Below are 22,222 nucleotides of genomic sequence, written 5' to 3'. Positions count from 1 at the left end.
TCAAAAAAAAAAAAAAAATACTCCTCTGAAATAAATCTAAAAGATATTTCAGTGTATGGAATTTTATTAAAATAGGGTTCACTTGTACCACTAAGCTTATTAAAATAATTGAAGGAACGTAGCCAGTGAAGCTAGTCATAGAAATGTGGCTTAAGGCTGGCACAGTGGCTCACACCTATGATCCCAGCACTGTCGGAGGCCAAGCAGGAGAATTGCTCGAGGCCAGGAGTTCAAGACCAACCTGAGCAACATAGCAAGACCCCATCTCTACAAGAAACTTTCAAAACTTAGCTGGGCATGGTGGTGCACATCTGTAGGCCCAGCTACTCGGGAGGCCGAGGCAGGAGGATCACTTGAGCCCAGGAGTTTCAGGTTACGGTGAGCTAGGATTGTGCTGCTGCACTCCAGCCTGAGTGACAGAGCAAGAGTCTGTCTCTAAAAAAAATAAAACTGTGGCTTAGACTGTGCTGAGCTTTCCAAACACTAACGCAGTCTGAGATTTCTTGGGAGTCATGGCCCAAAGGCCATTTTAAATGACCCATTTACACGCACTTTTGTACTGGTGGATTACTAAGCTGATGGTTTGTGAGAATTTAGAAAAGCAGACAGTAGCCATGAAGAGTCGACACAGTTGCTAAGAACAAACCAGGATAGACATACTCGTTTCTTTTTGGAGAGGACTTCAGGGCAGGCAGGTGAGGTAAATCACATTTCTGTGTCAGCAAATCACTGGACCAAGTCTTCCCCAGCTGACTGGTTGGTAAGACGGGGCCCGGCTGCGTATTTACTGAGGTTCAGCACAGCTGGCTGAAGAGCCAGGAACAGTGATGAACAAGTCTGTGGCTACCGAAAATCTCCATTTAGTGGAGGGCTGCAGGGCTGTGCACTCGATCCCGCTACACAGCGAGGAGCTGAATGAAGACTGAGAAGGCACCCTTACCAACTTTCAGGTGGAACAAAGAGGGAATAGTCGATGTTACAGGTGACAGGATTTGCCCCCAGTGTACAAACGCCCCAGTGCTCTAAGCCCTTGCGGCTTGATGAGCAGCAAATCCTTTTTCCCGAGCTTGCCCTCCCTCCATGAGTCTCGGCAGCAAGGCAGGGTCCAGATGTTGGGTGTGCTCTGCTCTGAACTTTCTGCTCCTTGAGCTGCTCTTCGGCTACCTGTAGGTGCTGCCCAGGCCACTGTCCCTGACTTGGGGACCTCCTCCAGGTGCCAGCCTCGGTGGAGCCAAGCTCTGAGCTTGGAGCGTGGCTCACTCACTCTCCATCTTCAAGAACTCCCCCTTTTGCTTCTCGGGACCAACTCCTTCAGAGGGAGCTCCCACCAGGGCCCCTGGTGACACAATTCTTTCCTTCTACCTCAGAGTACGTGGGGCTGGCTTAGATGGGGCTGTGGAGGGGAAGGGTTCAACAAAGCCATGTGTCTCCCCAACATCCCTCCAACAGCACCCAGGCTGTCCCACTCTGCTAGACATCTCCAACCACCCGAATGTTCCAGGGAAGTTAAGAGATTGTTCTGCTCAGAACATGAGGCAGGACACCTTTTTACAGAATAAAATGCAATGTAAATGTAAAGCCTTTCTAAGGAATGGACCCTAAATGTCAAAATGTCAGTTGCACAGGGTATGACTCATGGAAAAAGACCTTGTGGTTTTCATTGACCTGAACCTCAATATTTGCCTGTGTGACGTGTCTTCTAAAAAAGTCAACAGAAACCTGGCTTTGCAATTGATGCACAGGGTATGGATCGCGGGAAGTGATCTGCTTACCATTTATGGGTTCACACCTGAAATACTGTGTTCCGCTTATGGGGCCACCTTTTGGGAATGACCTTGGTAAAGAAGAGAGCAACAAGACTGAAGAGGTGTGTGCAAACTGTGTGGTAGGAGGAGTAATTGAAGGGATGGGGAATGGTTGTCTAGGACAAGGTGAGGGCAGACAGATCCTTGTTGCCTGCGTGTTGGGCACACTGTCACGTGGGAGAGGACAGAAATGAAACCAGCAAAGGGCTGTTTGAAGAAGTCAGATTTTGCCTCAATATAACGACATACTTTCTGATAAGTAGATTAAAATTTTATAACGTTTCCCAATGTCTCAAGACTTTCAAAGCAAAGAGTGGGTATTACATAGTAAAATCTGCTCATTCAACAAATAATTACTATGTGCAAGGCACTGTTCTAGGTGCTGGGGATACAAAAATGAACAGATAAAATTCTCCCCTGCCCTCAAGAATTTAATATTCTAGTGTCAAAATAGTAACATCTAAACACAGGTAACGTTTCGTTTTCCATGAGAAATGCTCAGAACGATGTGTCACAGCAGGTGGCCTTAGCTATGATGCTATTGGAGAATGTGCACTGGTTAACGTGAGTCCCCTTGACATTTCCAGCTTGGCCTTTCAAACATACAGGAGAGAATACAACGTCACGTGGGTGCCCATGAGGCTCCACAAAGAATGTCACCCGCCCAAGCGAGCCTGTTGAGGTCACAGTGGTGCGGCCAGCACTGAGATCTTGATTTGCTGAAGCTGAGTGGTAGCTGCATGAATGTGCATGACGCCATTCTCTCTACCTTTCTGTGTAGGTTAGGAATTTTCCAGAATAAAAACATTTTAATATTAAAGAAATCCAACAATTGCCCTATGTGGGCATAGGAGGCCTCTTGAAGTCAAGGGTTCCATTATGCTTGAAGGCTTAAGCAGCTTAAGCATAAATGAATAACCATCCATCAGAAATGCTCTAAAAGTAATTTCTGTGTTAAATAAGAAGATGAAATGGATGACCTTAGATTCCTTTAGATACTAAGAGTCTATATTCTAGTGGAAGATCTAAAATATAATTGGAACAAACAAGCATGGACTTGGATTGATTCCAGAGATGGTACATATGGATTGAGGTCTATTTACTCTCTGCTGCTAACCAAATGTCATGAAATTGAGCACTGATTCTCAGTTTTGTCTAAGCATTTAATGATCATTTTCATAATTATTTCGCCAGATTGACTTTCAATCCTTTTTTCTTTTTTGCTTCCAAAACTAAAAAAGATTGCTCAAGTTAAAATAGATGCTTACAGCTATTGTATTTTACGAATATTTGTGAATTTTAGATCTTCCTCTTGAATCTTAGCTGTATGAAAAGTGCCTTCAAAACAATGTCCATTATCCCAGAAAGCCACGCGTGTACCCTCTTCGTGTGCAGCGAATTTCGGTGTGCTCCCTGCATGGTGCCCTAATTACACCTTTGTTATCCATTGTCAGTTGACTCCCCTCATCAGCCAAGCCTGCGACCTTCTCCTGGCTCATTTAAAACGCTGTGCAGAATCCGGGGCCGCGTTCGACGTCCAGAGGTAAGGGGGGGCTGCATTCCCTATGAGAAATCGCAGTTCTCAATTGCTGCTTCTTGTAACAGTGCGTAATTGCCGGACAATTACCTTGGGACTAGCAAACTGTGGAAATGCTAGGCGCTCATAAAAGCATGGATGAACTGACTCATAAGGAGAAATGAAACCCACTTCAAATGTGCGATGAATGTGAACAAAGCCCAGGGATGTGTGGCCTGGGGAGGGGGAGCCTGGACCTTCCAGACTCAGGCCGGGGCAGGGAGGGGCCTGGGAAAAAGTCCAGGCACTTTCACGTCGAGACAGATCGTGGAGCACCTCGGCCTAGACGCCGTGACTTGGGTGGACACCAGATCTAAATTATCTGGCTTTTCTCCTAGAAATCTTTAGTTGTCTTACGCCAAATCATGGCTTACCGCAGATTAGGCATACAGTGAGGATGTCAAATCAGCCAGAAGCCAACTCATTATCATTGCTAATAAAATAACATAATCATCACCAACATTTATATTGTACCATATTGTTTACAAAGCCTTCTCATCCACATTCTCTTTGATTATAGGATGCAGGAGTTGGCTAAAGATTAGGTGGCCTTGTCATCTATAAAAGCAAAGTAAATAACTCCTGAAAAACCCTAAAATCTTCAACCCTTAGGGTTAGATGAAATCACATGCAATAGTCTCCTTCGTGTTTTCACTATAGCAGGGAAATGTGTAATCAATTGTAGCAAGGTTTTCAATAAAAGCAGTCAAAATTTTAAAAGTCATCTGGAAATGTCATTTATTCCTTCACGATGAGTTAGTGGTTATATAACTTAAGCAGAAGAGGAACTAAGTGTGTGCCTACATCAAGGAACAAAAATAGACTCTTTAATTATAAATGGATATTAATAACCCAGTTGTTAGCTTTTTTAAAATGAACTTAATCTGACTACTCCTATAAGATAACAAAAAAAGAATAATTCTAGTTTAAAACGGTCTTTGCGGGGACAGGTTTCCTGTAGCCTAAGAGGTTAAATTTTCTGAAGCTACTGCCAGACACTTTCCCTTCTGTTTGTTTCTAAAGTGCACTGTGTGTTTTCTGTAATAATATACATATGTTCACGAAGCCTGTCCCGAAGTTTGTCTTCTATTTATTTAAGTGTGAAGAGCCCTTATTTTTTGTTTGTTGCTTTAAAGAAAACTGTAAAATCATTAGGAAGAAGAAGGGGACAAAGTTAATACAACTGGATGATGAGGTTGTTAATTCATCAATGACAATTTGATGTGTATCAATTAATCATTAGATCCTGGCCCGAGCTGGGCCGTGCAGAGCTTCGGGGGAAAGCGCGCAGGCTTTGGGTCACCTCTTTGCCCTTCTGCACAGGGAGGAGACCGTAAAGCGTCTTTCTCAGTATTTGGCTGTGTTCTGGTCCATTGCAGCTGCCTGAAGCCTGAGGGCTGAGTAAGCGGTGTCCTCCTCCTCCCGGCCCTGGTCTCTGTTTAGATAAGCTAGCTGCCGGCTTCGGCTTCGTGTCTCCTCCCACGTTCTGCTGTTGCTCTCAGGGGGCCTTGGCCCACAGCCCCCGTCCCTCCACCTCACTGCAGATCCACGGCAAGCTGTCTTGCCAGCACTTCTGCAGGGCTGGGAGTGCGGGTGCAGCAGCTTCCTCAGGAGGGGGCTTTGTGGAAAGGCCAGTGCCAGAGTCCTTTCTAATCCCAATGTTCCCATCTCCGTAGGTGCTACTGCTGTTACGCCACAGACGTGGTTGCCAGTGTCGCCTTCGGCACCGAGGTGGACTCCTGGACGGCTCCCGAGCACCCCTTTGTGAAACACTGCAGGCGTTTCTTCCAATTCAGCATCCCCAGGCCGCTCTTGGTTTTGATCTGTAAGTGCAGCTCCAGCCAGGGGTGCCACATCTGGACGAGGGCAAATTGGGCGGCTCTCTGGGCTCTGCCCCTGCTACTAGGAAAGGGCACCCAGGATGTCTCTGAGAGTTCCCTGCAGGGGCTTTGTCCTCCTGGAGCCACCAAGCTCCTCTGGTCACCAGCCTAGGACCACTTATTACCAATGCAGGAGCCCCGGCCTCGCTCACCGCCACCACGGTGAGAACAGCAGCAACACATGGTGCTAAGCACTCTGTGTGTATTGCTTCACTGAGTCCTGGTATTCGCCCTATGAGAAAGATATTCTTGTCCCCATTTTTTGGATGAGAAAACTGAGGCCTAGAAAGGCAGAGCCCAGACTGGAGCCCAAAACCTTTCATTTTCTAGGGCATTTTTCTCCCTGCCAGCAAAATCCTCTTCCTTCACTTGAAGCCCGGTGCATAGTAAACTAGAGATCACATGCGGTGGAAGACTAGTAGGTCATCTAACGCTACAGAGACTAGCCCACTGATTTTATTTAGCCTCCTGATTTTATTTTTATTGTAGAAGTGAGTTTTTGCCCTCTGGCCAATTCCAGTATCTTCTTGCTTTTATGAACGCATTGAAGTGTTGCTATTATTGATTATTGCCATGATTTCTAACCATTCTGCTGGGCTGGTAAACTCTACTCACTCCTCGGTCAGTTCATCCCCATTTCTGAGCCAGTTTCAGGGGGGGGCCCTGTCACCTCCATCAGCTCCACCCTGAAGCTGGGGTTGCTGTGGGGTCCAGTAGTCTCTTCCCTTGTCCCCCACTACCCCCCGCAGGCAGCTGCTCCCTGGTGCCCTATTCTCCCACCCCCCACCCACTGCTGAGCCCTCCTCCCTGCTGTGTTGTGTTGGTTCGGGCTCCTGCTCTGGAAAATGGGCCGGGCATTCTGAGAGCCTGTGTATGTGGAACTTTCTCTCCAGCCCAGCTCCCATGCAGAGGCTGGCACATAGTAGGCCCACTGTGGACACAGTGAGACTGAGCTGAGCTGAGTTCCCCTACACACGGCCCAGCCCTGGGTCAGAGCCTCTGCCTAGGATGGATTAAATGTTCCTGACCCGGGCAGCAGGGCCCAAGCTGCCTGTGGCCCTCCAAGGGAGGCACCACGGATGAGGCCAGCATCCTCATCAGCAGCAACAACGGCAGCTCTTAGCAACAATTCAGGGGGTCGCTCTGGGGACAATTATCCAGAGGGAGAACATGCAAATGACCAGAAAGTTTAAAAAGTAAATCAGCTTCTACCACTTGCTAAGACTTGAAACAGCCAGTAATCTGTTCTCTCTTGGTGAAATTCCAAGACCTTGGGCCCTCCTGTCTAGGACCCAAAACATTAATTTATGGGATTGACCTCTTGAGGGCCAGATGGCAGTGAGGACTCAATTAACTGCCCAGATGTTTATTGAGTGCTTACTATGTGCAGGGGACGGCGAGGCGCGGAGATGGAGGGAGATGCGGCGGCTGCTCCCAGAGCCGCAGTGCCGCGGGGAGGGCAGGCTCCGACTGGCTCCGATTCCAGGCCTCGCGCCTTCCTGGTAACAGGCGTCTGTCTAATGGTCCCGGTTTATTGCCGCCCCCTCTCAATGCCACTTTTGTTTTTCTCTTTCAAGTATCATTTCCATCCATAATGGTCCCACTGGCCCGGATTTTGCCCAATAAGAACCGAGATGAACTGAATGGCTTTTTTAACAAACTCATTAGGAATGTGATTGCCTTGCGGGACCAGCAAGCCGCGGAAGAGGTAACGTATTTTAATAGGACAACGCCTTGAAATGGAATGGAACCCAATTTGGCATCCCTGTCTCTTTTCTTTCTCTTCCCTCCCAACGCCGCGCGACACACCATGCCGTCCTTTAGCAATCCGCCGCTTAGCAGCGCTTTCCAGGGGCAGGAGAAAGAACAGAGAAAGGTTGAGGATGGTCACACAAGAAAGAGCAGGTGGGACAGCAGCGAGGAGAGGCCCAGAGCAATTTGTCCGTCCTCTGACATGGACGAGTAGAATTAAAGCTGTCCCCAAACTGCCTCTGTAGTTTAAGCATCACCTCGAATGCAGGTTATAGCAGCCCAAAAGAATTTTCTAGATAAACGTGCCCACATGTAATTTTCATGAGCATATCCTTTATGTCACAAAACAGCGAGATGGAGTTTTACAGCGTGGATGGCATAAATATCAGAGAGGGGTTCAGGCAACTGTCACTCCCTCCCGCATTCCCTCTCTGCACGGAGGGTGTTGCTGCAGAAGTCGGGGTGAGGGCCCTCTGGGCTCATTAGCATGCTTCATGGGACACCCGGAGTTTGCTTTCCTCCTTACAGACTTGCACTATGCTTGGCACCGAGTAGGAATCAAGTAAATGTTTGTTGATTGAACTTGGCTCTAAATAGAAAGGGGAGTTTTCAGTGTGATGAAAGATAATTTCAATCTTGGATACGCTCGTGCATGTGTAAGGGCCTTGTTGCATTAGAGTTTCTGAAAAGGAACAATGGCCCAAATGGCTTTTCCTTAACTGACTTGTGCAAGATGGAACTTTAATAGGGGTTTCTCCACTGGGTAGCTCGGAGGAATTCATGAGGTCCAATTGCTAAGGCAGTGGCCTAGAATGAAATTGGGGTCAATGAGTGGCTTGGTACACCGAGAAGCCTGGGGCAGCAACCTCATCCTGCCCAGCCTCACTCTGCGTACGTGCAGCACACGTGTCTGGCTCTGGAAGGCATGGGAAGGAATAGATAAGCTCATGGCACCTTGGTCCCCACCACGGTGAGCTCAACTTGAATGCCCTTGGAGGTGAGGGAAGAGTCAGCCACTGGCATCCTTGGCCCGGCTCTGAGGCCTGAAAGTACAGAATATTCTTATCCAGGCTCCTGCTTCTCAGCAGAGTGAGGATGGAGCCTGGGGGAGGAAGGATGAAGGAAGAACCATTTTCAAGCCTCTACATTACTATAATACAAAGGGCTGTCCTTTGAGAGCTTTGTCACATACGCACACAGACACACACACACCCCTCTCCTGGCTGTGGAATCAGGCTGAAATTTTTAAAACTGTTGCACCCAATGACTTACTAAGAGGTGAGAGGTTATTAAAGATCCAATTACTGGGATTGCCTAGAGCTTTTCCTTTTATAAACTCTAGTGCTATTTGTTTCAAACAATGAGTTGATCTGAGAAAAACCTCCCAACCACAAATCCAGGACTGCCTGTGTCAAGACAGAGCTATACGGTTACTAAGAAAACTTGCTTTAAAACCATCTACACTCTGTATACATTCCATCAAGCAGATGTGTGTTTGCGCAGTGAAAATGCAGCACAGATGTTAAAAGGTAAATATTTTTCTAAGCTCTAGCCGATGGGCGGATTAGACACCTACATCTATCAGGGTGCGTATTTTGCTTGGATATAACCATAAACCAGCACTGTTTCAGTCCTAAATGGGCAGTGTTCAGATAGCCTCCACGACGCAGTGTGAATAAAAGAAACCCGTCTACGCTAATGTTCCTCTCCGATGGCAGGGCGGGCCCTAGAGAGCGGCTTATTCCTCTGGCCTCTGTAGCTAGAGGTCAAGACAGACTTCTACAAGACTCCAGCGGGCCGTTAGCAGCTTGTCTGAGCCTGGGTAAGAGGAAAGGATGCCAGCCACAGTTCTGCCCCTGGAAAAATACACAGTGGACGTGGCTGTGCCCTCCCTCCCATCATTTCCCCTCCCCCAGCCCCACAAAGCCACAGCCAGGCCTCAGGGACCACAAATGTATGGCACCCCGAGGAGTTTCAGATGGATGGGCTGAGAGGTCTGGGGGTGTTCTGGGGTCCCAGGCCAGTGGCCAGGAGCTGAGGGAGCAGAGGGTGCTTACTTACCCTGAGTGGCATCTTCCCCTGCCCCAGCGCTGCCCCCAGGGAGCAGGGCTAGCAGTGGGACCACACCGGCCACCCAGATGCTGACCAAGCAGCAGGAGGGAAGCCAGAGAAAGCTAGCCTTGGAGGGTGCTGTTTGGAAACCAGAATGAGCCAGGGTGGCATGAGGCGGCCATCTGTCCCCGACCCTTCACCATTTTCTCAGCCATCACAACCCGAGCAGGCTGGTGGGAGGCTGAGGCCCTGCCTCTTCAGCCTCAAGGTTTGTGACGCCCACAGTCTTCACCTTCAGCACTGCTGGGACCTCAGCAGACCCCTTCCAAGATCACAAAGCCGGGAGGCAGTAGAGATGCAAAGGTCTCATGATCCAAGGTTCCTGCTCTAAATAGCATGCAGTGGTAGTCAAACCCAACACATCCTTCCTTAAAATGCATTTGTTGCCTTGTGTTTTTATTTGTGGAATTATGGATTGCATACTTAACACATGCTCAGCACAATACTATGCACGGCGTAGGGGGTGGGAGTGGGGTCCTGCCCTGGAGATGCTTGTAATCTTATGGAGGAGAAAACGCAACCACACATGAAATGACAACAGTCTTAAAAGATGGAATTCATGGGGCCGGGCGCGGTGGCTCATGCCTGTAATCCTAGCACTCTGGGAGGCCGAGGCGGGCGGATTGTTTGAGCTCAGTAGTTCGAGACTAGCCTGAGCAAGAGTGAGACCCCACCTCTACTAAAATTAGAAAGAAATTAATCGGCCAACTAAAAATATATATAGAAAAAATTTGCTGGGCATGGTGGCGCATGCCTGTAGTCCCAGCTACTTGGGAGGCTGAGGCAGAAGGATTGCTTGAGCCCAGGAGTTTGAGGTTGCTGTGAGCTAGGCTGACGCCATGGCACTCACTCTAGCCAGGGCAAAAGAGTGAGACTCTGTCTCAAAAAAAAAAAAAAAAAAAAGATGGAATTCAGGGCTAATGTGTGTGGCATAGATTATTAATGCAAAAGAAATTCAGAAGCCAACGGATTGAGAAAATGCTACAACTAGTAAAGTACTTTGAAATTATACTAGTTTTCTGTTGGTGGTTCTGATACTCTCCTTCTGCCATTTTAGTCCCATAAACTTCAGAAAAGAGCAACATATTGGTTGTCATTCATCACATGAAAGAGCATTTGAAAGAAGGGGCGTGCCAGGAATACACTTTGTTGACCCTGAAGTGATATAGGACTGCTTCTACTGTTACAATTAGTGGTGGTACAAGTGTAAAGAATATGCAAATTGCTGATTATAAAAAAGGTAGGGAAATGGTAAAGAAGCTCTAACCACTTACATGGGCAGGGGATTACTGAGGGGGAAAAAGTGAACCGACAGGAAGAGACTGGGCTCGGGGACACAGAAGGCACAGTCTGCAGACTTTGAAGACAAGCTTCACCAAAGCCAGTTTCCCTTAACTTTCTACCTTGTGAGGAGCACTTCCAGCTGCCCATATGAGCCCCAAAGTGTGCATAAGTGAACAGTGGAGGCCTTGCTTTTGTCAGGTTTCAGTGTGAAAATGTGGGTTCTTGATGCGCTCATGGCCGAAGAATGACCAGACACACCATAGTAAGGCAAGCACGAAATCGAGGTTTACTGGGGAGAGGAAGACAGGATTATAGGGCAATAGCAAGATATACGTTTACAGAGTGTAAAACATACACCACAGATGACGACCAGACCCATCATCGCAGCAAAGGGAGAGCGAAAGGAAGGGCAAAAAGGTCCTGGTTATGGTCTGTGGCTTGTTTTATAATGCCTGGATTGGGACCTCCCTCGTGGTTCAGAGGTCACCATGGAACCACTTTGATTGGACAGTTGGGGGTCACATGACCTGAGTCTTAACTACGCATACATGTTGTTCTAGGTCAATTTCTAGACTCTCTGGTACCAATGCTGCTTGGCCCATGAGCTAGAGAGTCCTCTGCACTCTTTTGCAGCTGGTGCACTAAGTTCTGGTTGGCTGATTCCTAGGGTATTCCCTTCCTCCCCCAGGCATGGCAGTCACTCTGGAGAGGATTAGGGTCCGGCAGGACCAAGATGGGGGCCTAGGGCCCACCCTTGTCCTTCTTCCCAGGTGGGGCAATTGCACCAAGGCAACAGCACCCATTTTTGTCCCTAGGAAACCTAGAATCCCTCACTATCTACTTAATACTTTGATGTTTTAATTGTTTTATTGTTGGGACCCTAACCAACCAACCAACCGGCAGTACAAACCTGTATAAAGTAAAAAATAAAAGCTGCCTACCCCTGTTTTCCCACCTGCTCCAGCTCACTATGAACTAGTTGGGTACAGACATTGTCAGATATTTTCTATGCATAGACAGATATACATCTTCATACATACATTACACATTACTGTTTTCACAGAAATGGCAGCCCACTGTGCATACCGTTACATGACTTGCTTTTTTTGACTTAACAAAGTGGCTCAGCCACTTTCCAAACCAGCCCAGACAGCACGGCCTCATCCTTCCTAATGACAGCTTTCCCCGCTGCTCTGCGCTGTACCTGAGTCTGTGCAAGCCGTTCTCTGCTGAGGGACCCAGGTGGTGTCCAGGCTCTCGTCAACTGCAACAAGAATCCTTGTACCTATTGAGCTCTTGAAAAGCTACACCCATGTATCCTCTTCCTTTGCTCTCCAAGGAGCCTCACTTCTGTGACTGGAAGGCCAAAATATGCATTTTCTTCTTTTGTCCCTCAGAGGCGGAGAGACTTCCTCCAAATGGTCCTGGATGCCCGACATTCTTCGAGCCCCGTGGGTGTGGAGGACTTTGACATCGTCCGAGAAGTCTTCTCCTCTACCCAGTGCAAGGCGGAGCCTTCCCAGCAGCGCCAGCCCAGAGCCCTGTCCAAGCCTTTGAGTGTGGATGAGATCGTGGGCCAGGCCTTCATATTCCTCATTGCCGGCTACGAGATGGTCACCAACACGCTCTCTTTTGCCACCTACCTACTGGCCACCAACCCTGATTGCCAAGAAAAACTTCTGAGAGAGGTGGACCTTTTTAAGGAGAAACATGTGAGTACAAGTTGGGCCCCGTTGCCCACGCGATAGCCACAGGGCAATTGATTTTGTGTTTGTAGAAGTGAAACTTATTTTAATAACTTGCTAAAGTCACATCCTAAGTCTCTAAGGTGAAATAGGAATGTTCCCCAGCTTCTCCATCTCTCTGGGTTAGCAAGTAAAAGGAAGTGTTGAGAACAACAGAAGAACAAAAGGCAAATTGTGCACATACATTCACTGTCTGGGCCAGGCCTGGCTTGTGACGGGGCTGCGAAGTCCCAGGAAGGTGTCAGGGTGCAAGGGCTGGGGCTGGGGAGAAGCAGGGCTGCCCGGTCCTCTGCCAGTGGAACTGCCATGCAGAGGGAGGCACGCGTGAGCCCCAAAATGGAGGCAGCTGGAAGGCAGGAGTGGACACAAGACGGGCCAAGCTTACGCAGGGACAGAGACTGGCGAGCTGACGGGGAAATGCAGTACGGTGAGTTGGGGCGGGTCAGTGCCGAGCGCGGATTCCGGGCGTTCCTTGTAGACCAGGTGCCTCTGGGTGGGCTTGCCGCAAACTTAACAAGGGTGCTGAGCGAGGCGACTCTCTCACCTCATTTTTCTCTGGGTGCCTGTGCGTGTATTGCTCTGATTTACGAGTTGTTAAAGAGATTTATTTTAAAAATCTATGCTTTAAAAGGAAGACCACTATAATGGAATCCTCTGTTCTGATATAATTATTATTGCAGTCACAATTTTGGAAGGTGGCCTGTTCTGTTATTGGAGCCATTAGAACATTCTTTCATACAATGAGGGAAAGCTGCTTCCCAGAAAATTCCACTTCTTTATCCTACTGGGGAGGTAGAGGCAAGGTTAGTCTTCTCCACAGCAGTTTTTAAAACTGCATTCACTCTTACTAATTTCCTCAACTTTGGAAATGAGCTCATGGTCAACTTCAAGTTCTGTGTTGTTATGACAACTGCCAATCCGGGGCTCCCCAGCCCACTGCTGTTACAATTGATTTTGTGAGCAAGAGTTTATATTTATCTTTATTACCGTTCAAGTCAGTCAAAATAATTTTGAATCTTGATTCTGCCATCTGTTATATTAGCAATTCCTCCAGCTTTGTGTCATCTGAGACTTACTAAGCATGTCTCCTATTTCATCCAAGTCATTGATTAAAATGTTGAACAGGACAAGGCTTCCCTCAAGATTGACATTGATCCATTAATCAATATTCTTTGGGCATGGAGTCTCAACAAGCCATGAATCCAAATAACCCTTCCACCCATCTTATTCTGTTTTATCTGTAGTTGTTTATTTATTTGTTTTTAAATTGAGGAGGGGGAGGGGAGTGAGCAAGGATGATTGGGGTATCACTTTACTGCAGGAGAAGGAAGGGGAGCTGGAAGGCACATCTATTAGGATGCATTTAGTTACGGGCAACAGAAACCCAACCCAAACTCTGATGTAAGCTAAAACAAAATAAATAAAAAGAAAGAAAAATCTCTTAAATTTGTATTTATGAGTACACATAATTGAGCAGCTCAGGATTAGATGTGGCTTCAGGCAAATCTTTATCCAGGCCTCAAAGATGTGTGCAGGTCCCAGGCTCTCTCCCAGTTCTTGGCCATGCTTTCTTATACTGGCCCCTTTCTTGGTCACACTGTCCCCTCGAAGCCCCAGGAAGCATGTTAAGACTGTTGGGGACGGCTTTCTTGCTTGTAACGTGGAGAAGAGAGGGTCTGTGGCTTAAAACCCTCAGCAAGAGTCATTAGGGTCACTCTAACCAGAATGCCGAGGTCACTGCCCATTTTTGAGCCAACTATTGTGGCCAGGGGTGTGGGGGCACCGATGGACTTACACCAGTCAGACCCCAAACCCAGGGTCAATCAAACTCATGTGACTGAGAACTTGGGAGGGTGACTTCCCAAAGGACGGTTAGGATGCTGTCCCAGGAGGGCATTAGAGGGAAGTTCAGCCCCCTGGTCTCAAATAAACCAGAAGGCAGGTCAAATGCAGGATTTGGAAACATCCAATGAGTGCCATGCTCTAAGAGGCAGTAGTCAAGATCCTCACTTTCAGGCAATTTAATCACCAATTGAGAAAATAAGTCATGCCTGTGAAACAATAGCTGCCTTCCAAACAAAACCCTCCAGGGAAGTAGAAGACAGTAAATAATCAAGCCTAGAATCTGTGGTGTCACTTAGAGAGCTCCCAGGCTCTGGAAGTCTGTCCCACCAGCCACAACCCATAGTCATGCCTGATTGTTAACCTGCCAGGAGGACACAGTGTTTCCATTCGAAGATCCTCACGCACAAACCCCTCACCTCGGCATGGCCTTAACTGACCTCAGGAGGGTGATGCTGTCTCACCAAACCCGGACCTCCTTCAATCCCCCAGCGTGGGATTGGGGCTTCTTCCCCAGACGACCACCTCCCGTGGGGCTGTGCAGAATGTCACAAGCACTGAGACTCCGTGGGCAAACAAACAGATCATAGCAGGTAAAATTTTTCCAACTTTAGTGTATATGAAACAATGTGGGAAGATTGTTTAGAATATATAGTCTAAATAATATGGAATTCCAGGGCCCTGTCCGCAGGAGTTATGATTCCATAAGTCTGGGCCGGGGCCCAGGAGCCACATTTCTAGTGAACAGTCCCAGGGACTCTGATGCAGATGGTCCCTGGTTCCACTCCGAGAAGACAGCCTTAGACTCTCAGGGCCCAGACCCCTCTTCCAAGAAAACACAAGGTCCAAAGCCCTGCCCCAGCCATGCAAGCCCCCAAGGTCATTTTCTTTCTCTAGGTAATAGTTGGGACAGTGTCTGAGAAGTGGGAATATCTAGAAGTTGTCTTTTTTAAAAAAAAATACATTTAGCTGCAGCCAATTAAGCCCACTGTGCTCCTTTCCTCGTGGGCCCAACGTGCAACGGCTGCAAACAGCAGCCCCCTTGGTAGTGTACGCAGCCTGTTGCTTCTGTGGGTTGCTCTGAGGACCCTGGAGACAGCCCTTTCCAATGTACTCTCATGTCTCTGGCCTTGGACTGTCCACGCTGGAGAAGAAATTTAAATAAATAAATGTGGTGATCACAATAGCCTTGCTGGCTCACACAGGGTACTCGCTCAGTGGATATTTGTATGTTTTCTTTTCTTTCTTTCCTTCTTCTTTCATTTCATTTCATTTCCTTTTTTCTTTCTTTCTTTTCTTTTTTTTTTTTTACTATAATCAGAGCTCTGTTAATATGGGCCATCTGTCAGGACATGGAAATGCAGATTAGATGTTCACACATTAGATATTTTCCTAAAAATATTCCTGAAAATTTGCATGTAAAGTATGACTTGTTATCATTTTCCTGCTGGTTTCCATTCAACAAATATTTCTTGAGTGCCAGTTAATGCCAGACTCCGGGGCTCTGCAGACCCTAAGCGCAAGGATGCTCTGGTCTAGCTGTTCCGTGACATCCCATAGAGCGTCCCATGCTTCATTAGATGCCTTCCCTCGTATTTGTCAATGAGACCGCTGCGTTTTTGCTCTCGAGTCTCTGCTCCCAGAGCCATTTCCCTTTACAGCAGTGCCCTGGGAGGCTGACGAGAGCTGCGTCCCTCCCCCAGGAGAGGGGACCGTACCTGAGGACTCTTCTGTGGACAGTGCCGGACATCTCAGCCCAGGTGGGCTCCAGGAGTAGTAAACGCTGGAATCAGTAAGACCCCGTAGCTCCAAACTGCAGCGGGCAGGGCTGCCTCCCCATGCGGCCTCATGCAGGGGCTCCAGCCTGTCACTGGGACCCAGCGTGTTCTCTCTCCCCGTCTCTCCACTCCGGTGGCTCAGGGCACACTCCGTTCGTAGGCAGGATCTCCCCGAGTGGTCTCACGACAGCTGTGTTACTAGTGCTCGAACAGTCTGAACTCAGTGAGGTACGAATAGGAAACAGTCTGGTGTTTTCTCCAATTATTTCCTTTGGATGAGCCATCGTGGCTCTCCTTTCCCTTTCCTTGATGGTACCCAGACAGATCTCAAAGGTTCGGTTTTAGGCATTAAAAAGTCCAGACCAGTGTGGTCTGGTCTGGATAAAAACTTCAGTCTTAGATGCAATTCAACACTCTCCTGTCCCCTTAGCTCAGGCTGGTGGGTGGCCTGAGGAAGCCGCCCTGGGAGGGCGGTCTGTTCCTCCACTCTCTTCCCCTTCTCCTGCGGGGTCCTCTTCTCCTCCAGGGATTGGAGACTGCGAACAGATCCCGAAATCCCTCCTTCCTGGGGCTGCTCTCAGCGCCTTCCCCGAGGTGGCCCCGGATGTGGAGCAGATGCAGGGGACATTCAGAGGGGAGGGACATCCCTGCTCCACAATTTTCTTACAGGGAGATGGGCTCCAGTTCTGGCCACCAGCTCCTGCCCACGGCTGCTTGGTGGGGAATCAGCTGTCTTGAGCAGGTTACTGGCAAGGTGGCTCAAGCTGTGATGCCTTCCGCGGTGTCCACAGGGAACACACATCTTGGCTGCACCAGGGGTGACTGCGCCCTCGGCCCTGCCATCTCTCTCCAATTACTTTTCCTTTGCTCAAATAGGCAAAGGGGACAAATTGGCAATTCTGCTGTGTAAGCAGACAACCAAGCAGAATGAAATGCCAGGCTGAGGCAGCCGTCCCCATAGCAATGAGTGGTCCTTTGGGGACCCCCTTCCTTGGCTTGGGATGGGGTGGCTTGGGAAACATTTCCCTAGGCCAATGACAGCTTGCTCTGACAAGGTTTCCTTAAATCCCTCTAATGTCTATGCGAGCTGAGGATGGGGAGAGTGGAGAGCAAGTTCAAGTCCAGCATGAAGAAGCAAGAGTTTCTTTTCTGGAAGTCTCATCAAAAGTCTCACTGCATCTTAGTGACAGCACCCATTCCTCAACCACTCACTGGGCTCGGGGGAATATGATACACTGACTGGCTTAGCGCTGGGTCTCTTGCTCCATCCTGGAGTTGTTGTCCTGGGCCTCACGTGAACCACTCAGACCTTGAATGAAAGTGGGGTACATGGCTTCTGGGTGGCCAGAAAACAGTTGTCCCCCATGTACATAAAGTCCATGGTCCCTAGACTAGAAGCTCCCACTTTCCAATTTCTTGTTATGTGATCATGCTCACCCTCCCTCTGAACTTTTACAAACCAGCTTTCCAAAATCAAAGATGTACATCTGACAGTGCCCAGAACTGTCTCATAAATGGTGTGGCCACTTCATACCAAGTGTCCTGTGATTTCAGCAGGGCCTGTCTACCCAGGTCGGCAGGTCCTTATTGCGGCTTCTACCATGCAAGGAGTATAAATGTCAGGCCTGAAGGTCAGTGATTCGGATGCTCTACTTTCAACAGAATGAAACTTCTGGCACATGGGAGAATGCTGGGCATCATCTCTGCCCACATTTACAGCCCACACGTTCTGCCTGGCAACAGCCCATCCCTACCACCTGCTGTCACCCAAGTGGTCTTGACTATCTCTGTCCTTTCAGGTTATAGACTGGTTCAGTTTCTAGAACAGTTACAATCCACTTTATAATTCATGTCTCCAGGGCTGCTTTCTAGCCATATGAGTTTTCTTCTGAATCATCTGGCTTGGGAAATTTGTCTGGCTTTCCGTCCTCTTGTGCCACCATGAAAATTCAGTTTAAAACCTTCTTTCTCCAGTCTCCCAATCTCTTAGAGAACTTTCCCTTGTCTCCACGTTGCCGTAGTCATATTGAGGAGGAGGTACGTGCATTAATTTCAATAGTGGAGGAGCAGGGAAGGGTTGGTACCATTGGCAATACTCATCAAATTGAAAAAACACACCAATTATTTAATAAGGCCTTTGACATGTGGATGCTTCATTGTGTTTGCCAATACATAATTTTGAAAAGGATGAGAGGGGAAAAAAACCAACTTCTTTTCATATAAATTGTTTTTGCTATAGCTTTAGTACTTTATGTTGAAATTATTGACTTTTGATCTGGCTAAACCATTCTTTTTTCTTCTCTTTGGTGCCAGACTGTGCCAGCCAAAATTTATGACCTATTTTCCTTCTGCTTAATTTTTGTTATAAATCTGCTGTGCAGACCCAGTTGTAAATTTATCACAAACTGGATTGGATTGATATACAGCCTCTATTTAGGATAATTTGAACACAGCTATGCCTTAGAAGGAAGGCCAGATTCTTAAAACTTCTCTTGAAGAGCTGCTTTGTAACCATTATAAATATCTAATTAAAATACAACTTACTCTTTCTTTCTCTCTTAAGGATAAAAGGACATTCTGTGCTGGTTATTGCAGCTGATTAGCTCATGCTGCTAATGTGTGCAAGGTTGGGGATTTGTTCTTGAAGCAGCCAGAGGATCTCAAAGGGAAAAAAGCATATTCTGTGGTACAAAAAAATAGCCATTTTACCCCCAACCAGCTGTTTCATAAATGCATGTCCTTTGTCACAGGGGGAGGGTTGGGTGAAAAAAATGTGAATAGCTTAACACAAGCTCATTCTCATCATGGGAAAAAATGTCTCCCAGTTTGCATCCTACCCAGGGTCAGTCTTCGCACAGGGAGAAGGGCACGGTTGACTTTGAGATCAAATGAAAAACTGGAAATGGGTTTTTCCCCATTGGGAAAGTTTCCTCCCCTTGGCCCAGGTCTGCTGGGGTCCTGCTGTCCCGCATTTAGCGAGGCCCACACAGGGCTTAGTGGTTCTGCTAGATCCTTCGCTCGCCTGCAGATCCCGTAACGGGGCAAGACAGCACAAAGCAACAAGGTGCAAGGAAAGAGGCAGGAACAGAACAACTTCCAGCCCTAATGTCGAACTATTAATATAAAACAAAGACCCAGCAGTATGAGGGTGTTGGCAACAGGCTACAGCACCAGCCACCCACTGGAGCGTCTCAAAATGTAACATGCATAGGAATCACTACACCTACAGGTTCTGCCCCACAGGTCCTGGGTGGGGCCTAGGGGTCTGCATTTCTAACAAGGTTCCAGGTGATGCCAATGTTGCCTGTCCATGGCCCACATGCTGAGGAGCCAGGTTCTAAACCCTAAATACTGCTTCTGTCTCAGCTGAGATGTATGGAGCAAGCATTTATTGCTAATGACAGCTAAAGTACTGATGTTCTGCAGTGATTTACCTTTTGTTAATAAATCTCAATGGTTTCAAGATTATGCCAATAATGGTGATGCCACTCTATTGAGTGGGGGACACAGTGATGCAGGAATTACGCAATCCTAATACACGTTAGAGGTGTTTTAATCCTTCTGAATTAATCCTAAAATCATTGTGCTTCCTTAAATAATTTTCTCCATGGTGGGACGCTATGGGGAGCTTTTCAGTTGATTTAAAGTCACCTTCAAAGCAGAAGACAGCAAGTAGAGCTTCTCTCCGGACACGTGTGTGGACTGGAGACCACCACATCCAATGGGACCCACCAGGCCAGCCCTCTTAGGCAGGGAGCCCCACCTGGCCCTGAAGCTCCCATAAGGAGGCCTTGGCGTGCATAGTAGCTCCGGGTGCTGTGTGAGAGGCCATGCCGAAGTGACGTGGCCAAAGGGAACTTGCCCTCATGCCTTTTCTCTGGTGACCTAGAACACTAGCTACTATTTTCACACAAAGGAGTAGGAACCTAAGTGGAGAGACCTTGAAAATGTATCCAGCTTGCCCACCCCTTGGCCTTCTTTCTGGAAGTGTCTGACCCAGGAAGTAGCAGTCCAGCCACAAACACCAGGGCAGGGCAGTCTTCCCAGCCTGCGGAGAGGGGCTCTCTGGCTGTGTACCTGGAACAATATCTTGAGGTTAGGGTTTGTGGCTGCTGCTGCCAAAGCACCAGCTCCAGAAGGAGGGCAGGATATTAGGCAAGCACTTCTGCGCCCCACCAGTGGACAACTCAGGAGTCCCCAAAGCAGGGTGACCAATGGATCTGGACCAGGTGGCAGCGCCTGGGTTTTAACTACCCATGTCATTATTATATACACAGAATGGTCTTAGTGATTGGGTCATCTGCCCATTTTCTTCTTGAGGACACCTGCGGGAAGGTGAGTGAGTGCCAAGACCTTCCTCTGCCACCACCCAGGGCTCCGGGCTCTTCCACATTCCTAGAGACACCCAAAGCCCATTCCCACAGTGACCCCTGGGGGAACTGCTCCCAGGAGCCCCAGCAATGGCAGCCACATCCCAGGCCTTGTGCCATCTGGGAGCTTAGGGACCCATGCGATTCTCCCTGCCTCCCCGCTCCTCCCTCTGCCTCCACCCTGCCCCATCTCTCTGTCTTCTGTCCTCTCTCCTCCCTGCAATGTTCACAGCACTATGTAGTCTTCCCCTCTCTCTTTCCTCTATTCTCGTTCTGGCTCTATTCCCCAGATCCAGAGAGACCCAGAATCTTCCCTGCCCTGCTTCCTGCCCCAGTGCCCACTTGGGAGCCCCCAGCCGTCCCAGAAGCCTGCAGTTGTACGCAGCAGCCGGTCCCGTGTACATGCAGCGGGGGTGGCGGGGGAGGCAGGCTGCAGAGCAGGAAGGACTTGCAAGTGTTTTTTCCTGGGCTTCCTGGCTTAATCAAGTGTGGCATCTCCACACTTTGAATTTTTAGCAATTAATGCTCCAAGTCCCCCTTCCCTGAGTCCCTGTAGAGCAGAGGGAGGGGGACCTGCAAAGAGCTGTCCCTCCTGGGAGTGGGCCACACCAATCAGCATACATGTGGTGCCTTTCATGTAGCAAATCAGAGTATTTTATATTCAATAGCTGGGCCTCCAGAGGGCCTAAGCTTTGCTAAGCAAATAAGCTGGTGGGGTCGGTCCACATCAATCCAGAAAAGCAAGAATTAAAAATAAACTTGGGAAAGTTGTCTCCACAGGTGAAGCTGAGTGTTCTGTGGGTGCACTTGGCATTTAGCTAGATTCACAACTGAATGGCTCGTTTATTTAACTATTGCTCACATTATGGGCTTTTAAAACATCAAAAGAATGGGTTTTATTCCCAACAATTAGCTTTTGAAGTAAAAGAATAAGCACACACACTTTCTTTCTTTCTTTTTCTTTTTTTGAGACAGGGTCTCGCTCCCTGCCCAGGCTGGAGTACAGTGGCACAATCATAGCTCACTGCAACCTTGAACTTCTGGCCTCCAACAATCCTCCTGCCTCAGCCTCCCAAAGTGCTGGAACTATAGGTGTGAGTCAGTGTGCCTGGTCCCCACTTTTTAAAAGAATGTCCATGGGACTTTATTGACCAAAGCCACTATAAAACCAGTGAAGTAGGAGCTTCAAAAAAACCTTCCCATCAGCTCATCACTAGGCTTAAAACTTCACCATTAGAAGGATCTTCCTTTATCCATTATTAACATGCAACTACTCTTGGGAGGGGAATAGCATTGAGTCCCCACTAGGATGTAAACCCCACAGAGCAGGGACCCTTTGAATACACCAGTAGATCTCGGGGCCTAGAACAGTGCCTGGCATGTGAGAAATGGGTGCTGAGGGGATGAGAGAATGGATGTTGGTTCACCCCTTTTCTAACTGGAGACTCACTGAGCGCAGGTGTGAGGTGGGGAAGGGCAGGGAGATATGCTGCATAAAGCATGTGGGTCGCTGCATCCTGGGCACCAGGGGGCAGGTGGGGTCAGGGCAGAAGCCACTGCCCAGGGAGACAGGGGCAGGCTGAAGGCCATGCTACAGCCCCACAACGGTAGCGCACTGCACAGACCCATGAGCTGATGCCTAGAACATCATGCCAAGGGAAGGAGGGAACCTGGGCTCTTGGGCACCAAGGGGACTTTAGGGGCCACCCAGGGCAGTTTCCCACCCAGGACAGATATCTGGAAGAAGATCATGTGGCTAAGCTTGAATGCTACCAGGAACGAGGAACTCACTACCTACCATCCCGACTCTGCTAACATCCACCTCCTAGCCTGTGTCTCACTCCCCTTCCAGCTCATGGCATTCGAGTGTCCCCTGCAGCCAGCGCATTACTAGCTTCTGCCTGGGGGCTACCTCCACGCTCACCAATAGCCAGTCGCTGGACACCTCAGAGCTGAGAGAGGGCGGAAAATTGGGAAATCAGTAGAGAATAAGGGACCTTTCCAAAATGTGTGCTGTGGCCCAGACACGATCAATTCAGACTGTTTTCTGGTAAGCCTGTTTTGCCCCAGGACTGTGG

General features: G+C 48.4%; 1 protein-coding gene across 1 annotated transcript in view; it reads left to right on the top strand.

The window, feature by feature from the left end:
• The window catches only part of TBXAS1 (thromboxane A synthase 1 (platelet)), a 159,010-nt gene that overhangs the window by 91,395 nt on the left and 45,393 nt on the right, over positions 1-22,222 (top strand). Inside the window, exons 6-9 of the mRNA XM_012649785.1 lie at positions 3,260-3,348; positions 5,058-5,206; positions 6,839-6,969; positions 11,807-12,121. Coding sequence (XP_012505239.1) covers positions 3,260-3,348; positions 5,058-5,206; positions 6,839-6,969; positions 11,807-12,121 — 684 coding nt within the window. The remainder of the gene's footprint in view (positions 1-3,259; positions 3,349-5,057; positions 5,207-6,838; positions 6,970-11,806; positions 12,122-22,222) is intronic.

Source organism: Propithecus coquereli, unplaced genomic scaffold (genome assembly GCF_000956105.1).
Source record: "Propithecus coquereli isolate 6110/MARCELLA unplaced genomic scaffold, Pcoq_1.0 Scaffold302, whole genome shotgun sequence".
In the NCBI taxonomy this organism is placed as follows: domain Eukaryota; kingdom Metazoa; phylum Chordata; class Mammalia; order Primates; family Indriidae; genus Propithecus; species Propithecus coquereli.
The sequence above is the reverse complement of the archived record's forward strand: the minus strand, read 5'-3'. Positions and strand labels throughout refer to the sequence as shown.